At 39.6% G+C, this 8,309-nt stretch overlaps 1 protein-coding gene across 1 annotated transcript; it reads right to left on the reverse strand.

Moving 5' to 3' along the window:
- Positions 1-3,619: 3,619 nt before the first annotated feature.
- masp2 (MBL associated serine protease 2) lies at positions 3,620-7,115 on the reverse strand (the record flags this gene model as incomplete). Its single annotated transcript, XM_082519815.1, has 6 exons — positions 7,089-7,115; positions 6,796-7,018; positions 6,526-6,703; positions 5,409-5,540; positions 4,030-4,226; positions 3,620-3,799 (listed from the first exon to the last, which is right to left on the reverse strand). The coding sequence occupies exons 1-6, from the start codon at positions 7,094-7,096 to the stop codon at positions 3,620-3,622; spliced, it is 918 nt and encodes a 305-aa protein (XP_082375941.1). The 5' UTR covers positions 7,097-7,115.
- Between the last annotated feature and the right edge of the window lie 1,194 nt (positions 7,116-8,309).

The raw sequence follows: 8,309 nt of genomic DNA on the forward strand, positions 1-8,309 counted from the left end.
ACACAGGTACAGTAGGTGTCCCAGAGGGGGGATGTGTTGAAAGTTGGACATCAACTACCCAGGATGATTTTTAATGAATTTTTGAAAATTGACATAATTCTACTGTATTGGCCGACTGCATTGGATACAAGTACCCTTTAATTTCTGAGGAATTCTACAGTAAATCTGGATGAAAATTGGCACACAGGTACAGTAGGTGTCCCAGAGGGGGGATGTGTTGAAAGTTGGACATCAACTACTCAGGATGATTTTTAATGAATTTTTGAAAATTGACACAATTGTAGTGTATTGGCTGTATTAGATTGAATAAATGTTTCCATTAATTTCTGAGGAATTCTACAGTAAATTTGGATGAAACTTGGCACACAGGTACAGTAGGTGTCCCAGAGGGGAGATGTGTTGAAAGTTGTACATCAACTACCCAGGATGATTTTTAATGAATTTTTGAAAATTGACATAATTCTACTGTATTGGCCGACTGCATTGGATACAAGTACCCTTTAATTTCTGAGGAATTCTACAGTAAATCTGGCTGAAACCTGGCACACAGGTACAGTAGGTGTCCCAGAGGGGGGATGTGTTGAAAGTTGGACATCAACTACTCAGGATGATTTTTAATGAATTTCTGAAAATTGACATAATTCTATTGTATTGACTGTATTGAATTGAATATAAGTTTCCTTTAATTTCTGAGGAATTCTACAGTAAATTTGGATGAAACTTGGCACACAGGTACAGTAGGTGTCCCAGAGGGGAGATGTGTTGAAAGTTGGACATCAACTACCCAGGATGATTTTTAATGAATTTTTGAAAATTGACATAATTCTACTGTATTGGCCGACTGCATTGGATACAAGTACCCTTTAATTTCTGAGGAATTCTACAGTAAATCTGGATGAAACTTGGCACACAGGTACAGTAGGTGTCCCAGAGGGGAGATGTGTTGAAAGTTGTACATCAACTACTCAGGATGATTTTTAATGAATTTTTGAAAATTGACATAATTCTACTGTATTGGCCGACTGCATTGGATACAAGTACCCTTTAATTTCTGAGGAATTCTACAGTAAATCTGGCTGAAACCTGGCACACAGGTACAGTAGGTGTCCCAGAGGGGGGATGTGTTGAAAGTTGTACATCAACTACTCAGGATGATTTTTAATGAATTTCTGAAAATTGACATAATTCTATTGTATTGACTGTATTGAATTGAATATAAGTTTACTTTAATTTCTGAGGAATTCTACAGTAAATTTGGATGAAACTTGGCACACAGGTACAGTAGGTGTCCCAGAGGGGAGATGTGTTGAAAGTTGGACATCAACTACCCAGGATGATTTTTAATGAATTTTTGAAAATTGACATAATTCTACTGTATTGGCCGACTGCATTGGATACAAGTACCCTTTAATTTCTGAGGAATTCTACAGTAAATCTGGATGAAACTTGGCACACAGGTACAGTAGGTGTCCCAGAGGGGGGATGTGTTGAAAGTTGTACATCAACTACTCAGGATGATTTTTAATGAATTTTTGAAAATTGACATAATTCTACTGTATTGGCCGACTGCATTGGATACAAGTACCCTTTAATTTCTGAGGAATTCTACAGTAAATCTGGATGAAAATTGGCACACAGGTACAGTAGGTGTCCCAGAGGGGGGATGTGTTGAAAGTTGTACATCAACTACTCAGGATGATTTTTAATGAATTTTTGAAAATTGACATAATTCTATTGTATTGACTGTATTGAATTGAATAAAGTACCCTTTAATTTCTGAGGAATTCTACAGTAAATCTGGATGAAACTTGGCACACAGGTACAGTAGGTGTCCCAGAGGGGGGATGTGTTGAAAGTTGGGCATCAACTACTCAGGATGATTTTTAATGAATTTTTGAAAATTGACACAATTGTAGTGTATTGGCTGTATTAGATTGAATAAATGTTTCCATTAATTTCTGAGGAATTCTACAGTAAATTTGGATGAAACTTGGCACACAGGTACAGTAGGTGTCCCAGAGGGGAGATGTGTTGAAAGTTGGACATCAACTACCCAGGATGATTTTTAATGAATTTCTGAAAATTGACATAATTCTATTGTATTGACTGTATTGAATTGAATATAAGTTTACTTTAATTTCTGAGGAATTCTACAGTAAATTTGGATGAAACTTGGCACACAGGTACAGTAGGTGTCCCAGAGGGGAGATGTGTTGAAAGTTGGACATCAACTACCCAGGATGATTTTTAATGAATTTTTGAAAATTGACATAATTCTACTGTATTGGCCGACTGCATTGGATACAAGTACCCTTTAATTTCTGAGGAATTCTACAGTAAATCTGGATGAAACTTGGCACACAGGTACAGTAGGTGTCCCAGAGGGGGGATGTGTTGAAAGTTGTACATCAACTACTCAGGATGATTTTTAATGAATTTTTGAAAATTGACATAATTCTACTGTATTGGCCGACTGCATTGGATACAAGTACCCTTTAATTTCTGAGGAATTCTACAGTAAATCTGGATGAAAATTGGCACACAGGTACAGTAGGTGTCCCAGAGGGGGGATGTGTTGAAAGTTGTACATCAACTACTCAGGATGATTTTTAATGAATTTTTGAAAATTGACATAATTCTATTGTATTGACTGTATTGAATTGAATAAAGTACCCTTTAATTTCTGAGGAATTCTACAGTAAATCTGGATGAAACTTGGCACACAGGTACAGTAGGTGTCCCAGAGGGGGGATGTGTTGAAAGTTGGGCATCAACTACTCAGGATGATTTTTAATGAATTTTTGAAAATTGACACAATTGTAGTGCATTGGCTGTATTAGATTGAATATAAGTTTCCTTTAATTTCTGAGGAATTCTACAGTAAATCTGGATGAAACTTGGCACACAGGTACAGTAGGTGTCCCAGAGGGGAGATGTGTTGAAAGTTGGACATCAACTACCCAGGATGATTTTTAATGAATTTTTGAAAATTGACATAATTCTACTGTATTGGCCGACTGCATTGGATACAAGTACCCTTTAATTTCTGAGGAATTCTACAGTAAATCTGGCTGAAACCTGGCACACAGGTACAGTAGGTGTCCCAGAGGGGGGATGTGTTGAAAGTTGTACATCAACTACTCAGGATGATTTTTAATGAATTTCTGACATTTCCATAATTGTATTGACTGTATCGGGCCGTTACATCGTAATTTGTGCGCGCGCATGCGCGCGCGACTGTTCGCGCACGTGCACGTGTGCGCGGGTATAGGCTTTCAATCGGCACATAAAGCGAAAAGGCGCTACCGTAAAGACTGGTGTAAAAGCGTAAGGAAATTTATGCGGCGGATAGGAGGCGGCTGGCTTGACCGCGGCTCACAAATGACGGCTCACTTTACCGCAGTGCAATTTGAGGAAACCCAAGTTAATGAAAATGCTCGTCTGACTGCACACTGTTAGGTTAAAAGTTGGACACAGTATTTATTGTAATGAGCAAAGAGGATCTAAATAATACAACAGTTTTATTTTAATCTCTTTTTATTGTCTATGTAACAAAGAATAGCAAGATCTTACACAAAATAAGGACAATTAGAAACAGAGTCCGTGAACTGTAGCGCCATCAGTCTGAAGTCAAAGAAAGGGTCTCTGCCTCGGTACTGGTGTACTTGATCTTCCATCCCTTGTTTTTTCCACTAGAGTCGGACCTGAACTCAACGTGCACGTCATAACTTCCCGTGTGAATCCGATCTGGTGGCGTTGGGCCACAGAAGGGCCCATACTCTTTTCCAGCTGTTGAAATCTTTCATGTCGGGACATTAGATAGAATAAAAAAAAAAAACAAATAAATAAGCAAGCATGATTGAGTCCTAACTGATGTCTGGCTAAATATGCATGAAACCGCAATAGCTATACAGTATATCACCCAAGCAGGACAAGTCAGTGGCAAAACCACCTCCACGAGCATGAGGAGGAATACATTGCTCATTCATTAGCTTGTGTGTGTTCAGACTTTGGAGTCGCACAACTGACCTTCAACATATCATACGGACAGGGGGCTTCTGGATGTCCTTCTATGTCAAAGGGTTCCAGGAAGTTCAGGATTATTCTGGAGCCCTCTGGCAGACGGATGGTGTGGTTGCACCGGCTCATAGGTGGGTAGGGGTTCGGATAACCCGGACTACTCAGAACCCCCGAAGGAGACGTCAGCACCTGGCTCTGGCACGGCACTGCGAAGGAGACTCGTGCACTAAAAGTGATCATTTTGAGGCACTGATTTAACCATTTTGTAAAGCTGTACCGACAGCTGCTGGGTTCTGAAGTGCTGGCTTTAAAGAGTTTTTGATTAGAACAAAATAATTGTTTCACATCAATTGAAACATTTCCTGCCATCATAAATGATGAGATTCATTTAGGTTTTGCCTTTTTGTCCCAGCAAATGTGCAGATGTTGCCTCAGACAAAAACAAATGAGGATTGCAAAGAGGCAGAGTTGCTGTAATTCATATAATTAGTACAATCTGTAGGCAGATAATCATTTTTGCCTATTCATCGCATGATTTGTTTTGTCACCCTTTTTCCTCTGGCAAAGAATAATAATTTAAGGCACATCAGCTCGTAATTGTGATTAATTACCTTGTGTCAGTACATTATTAGTGCTGCACACAGGTATCAATTTTTAATGCCATTTTGAAGTCGCTTTTCCCTCAGGAATCGACAGTAATTAACCTCGCCTTACACCAGCTGGCAGAGATCAACTACTTTGTGCATCAGTATGCTTTTTCAGTCTGAAATAAGTGAGCACAGGCCAGCTATGACAAAATGAAATCCAGTACGGAGCACCGGCAAGTGTGTGCCCTGTGTGAAATATCACCAAATTGTTTTTTTTTTGGGGGGGGGGGACATGTTTTTTTTCCTGCCGTAGTAGGGAATAATGAGAGCATTTTGAATGACAAATGAGAACAATTAGACTTAAATACAAGTTTACAACACAGCAGTCTGATCCCATTTCTATGCTCGTCTTCAAAAGTCTGATAAGGAACTATTCGTATTTTAATGGCCTTAAAAAAACCCAAAGACACTCTGGGGTGTGCTGCTGTGCCAACTGAAAGATTAGGCCATTTCATGTGTTTACATCGTCAGTGAATGCAGGCAAATTGAATGCGTTGTTGCTAATGTCTCAAAGAGGTCAGACGCCTGCTTTTCTTCACTGTAAATAGTGTTTGCTGTTTCAGATTTGAGAAGATCTGAGCAGTAGCGTGTTTAGCTCCAGAAATGCCCTAATTACAAATCAATATAGTCAGACAATGTATACCAAGTTCTTAACGTTGCACCCTGCTAAATAGCTTTTGACCCACAGTGATTGAGCTCAGATAAACATGCCTCTTGAGCCTCGCTCTGTATCGTTCTTACCTGTGCAGGATCTTCTGTTGTCATGGAGAAGGTATCCTTGTCTGCACGTGCAGTAATAGCCACCGATGTAATTGTGGCAAAAATGATCACACACTCTCTCCCCTTCTACCTTGGACAGGCACTCATTGATGTCTGTGACAGAGTAAATCAATAAATATGCATCCCCTCCCCCATCCATGAACACACCTGAGATTGCGTATAAATCTGCTAAAACCTTTAGCCTACCAAGCAATCTGATGATTATTTCCTTGATTTACATCGCGCTGAAGTGCATATGCCATCATGGCCTTCAAAACTTGTTAGAGATAGAAATAAAAGACACTTTTCTAACTCAGGTGCATTTACTGCAGTGGTTCTCCAACTGTGGAGTCCCATTGGTGGAGTATAGAGCCAAAACATGTGGAGTGGAGTGTGGAAGCCAAGAGAAAACTGGACTGAAGCTAAGTTAACACACTCTGATGCTCTTCTGATGGTTCTGATTGTGGATGTCTGATTTTTTTTTAAAAAGAAGAAGAAGAAGAAGAAGTGGGGATGTGATCAGTGAGGGGTCTTTTTGGCTTCCGGACTGGGGCACAAGGGTAAAAGTTTGAAAACCATTGATTTACTGTTTAAACTTACACAGAAACTAAATGAATCTGGTTCATGCTAAATCTGACTCCCAATTAGCTGAAACTAAACAATGATCACAAAAACAGTTTTTTCATAGGCTCTGCAAAAGTCTCTCGGGTGTGCCACTGCAACCAATTAAAATAACAGTTTAACTGTGGGAAAACACATTTTTTTGTTAACTTCAGAGTCATTTAAATCCCAAGAGAAGATAAAGAGGAGGGCCTGTAATGAAAGCACCATAAATAAATAACAGTTACATTATATATAAAATTAAGAGCCTTCTAAAATAATTTCTTCATGTGGGGCATTATTCCTGCTGTTTTCTAAATATTACATTGTATTTGTAGTTTGCTGTCTGACTTTATTAATGTGAATTAATTAAAAAATTGCTGCATATACCTGTGAAGACTGCATTTCAGTAGAAACCTCACTACTCTTTGTTCTGTGTAATTACAGCTGAGAAAAATGTGTCTCCCTTCTGGCAACAAATGTCACTATTTTGCATCACCTTCTGAGGTGTAAAATGCTTGGAAGCCGGTGAATCGTCCCTCGTTAGAGTAGTCACTCCTAAAGACCACTGACATGAGGTTTCGGGCTGACAGGATGATTGTATTCCTCGGGGTGCTTTCATGGTTCTTCCCTTCCTCTCCGCAGAACCGCAAGGTTTCATTCCCCTCTGCCAAAACCTGGTTTGACAAGGTCAGAGGCCTTTTAGTGAGCAAGCTACTGATGCCAAGTCAGTGCACATAATGGGATGCTGACTTCCTCCTACATGTACCTGGATGTAGTCATATTCACACTGGTCTGAGAGTTCCATGCTGAAGTGGGTAAAGTAGAGTTTGACCCTGTGGCCATCTGGGACAGTGATGTTCCACACTACGTGCTGGTTGTCAGGGTAAGGCTGGGGGAAGTTGGGAGAGGTGAAGCTGCCGTATAACCCTGTCATTTCCACACTCAGCGAGACATGGAGTAGAGAAAAAAGAACAACAACATAGAGGCCACTGGGAAAAATTAGGTGTGATGGCAACAGTTACAAGGATTGCTTTGTAAAAATGAAAAACTAGCACTCACCCGGTCATGTTGGGTTCTCATTCCCCGGACAGTGCCTGTGTAGAAATGGTTTGCTTTCACTAATCTGGGGGTAAATGAACTCAGCTGTCCTGCCTGGTTGACATTTAGGTAAACAAAGTGAGCGAGACACATGATCACTTTGTTTTCATTCTCCACCTTCTTCAGTTTGGAATAAATCAAACGGATGTATGACAGCAGATTCATTTCTATGAGACATTCTATACCATTGGCCACAATATTTTACTACAAAGATTAGAACATGTCCTATGTATTAAAAGTACTGCACTGCAGTGAATAATATCTCTCTAATAGACTCCAGCTTGTCTTTACACATTAAGAATAATTACGGAGTTCCACAGGGTTCTGTACTGGGACCAGTTCTATTTACATTATACATGCTTCCCTTAGGCTAGGTTATTAGAAGGCACAGCATACATTTGATACCAAGCTTTATTTCTAAATGAAGCCACATGATACACACCAATTAGTTAAATTGCATGGATGTCTTAAAGACATAATGACCTCTAACTTAAAATAGTTAATGCATTTATTACTTCTAGGCTTGACATTATTATCAGGCTGTTCTAGGCAAGGCTACTGGGGGCTTCCCTTATTGCAATGAGTGATTCTTCTTTACTTCTCTCTCCTGATTCCCTCTTCTCTTTTCTTTTTCATTCACCCCCAACTACTTGTGACAGATGGCTCCCTCCTTGAGCCTGGTTCTGCCAGAGGTTTCTTCCTTTTAAAGGGGAGTTTTTCATTTCCACTGTTGCCAAGTGCTTGCTCGATATTAAGTGAAGCAACTGTCGTTTTAATTTGAAACTATATACATAAAATTGAATTAACTGAATATATACTGTGCCGAAGTGTTGTATCACTCTCAATCAAATATCCCTTGTACTACACACAAATGTTTAGACAGTGATGCTGACCAGACTTAGACAACTAATTATTTTAGACGCTGCTCTTATAATGGCTAAGCTGCGAGGTTGTTAAATAAAAGCCACAGAAAAATAAATACACTATACCCACAACATTTACCAGGCTGGCCCTTTTGTTTGCACCTAATTACTTCATCAGGGATGAAAACATTCAGTGGTACATCAACAGCAGTTTCCCGGCGGATGAAACCAGATTGCATCAGTTTTTTTCAGCACTTCGCCAAATGCTTTGGGTCAGACATCATTGTAAAAGCTATTATAATGAGGGAATAGCAGCGTA

This window comes from Aulonocara stuartgranti, assembly GCF_965226115.1.
Source record: "Aulonocara stuartgranti genome assembly, chromosome: 20".
Lineage (NCBI taxonomy): Eukaryota > Metazoa > Chordata > Actinopteri > Cichliformes > Cichlidae > Aulonocara > Aulonocara stuartgranti.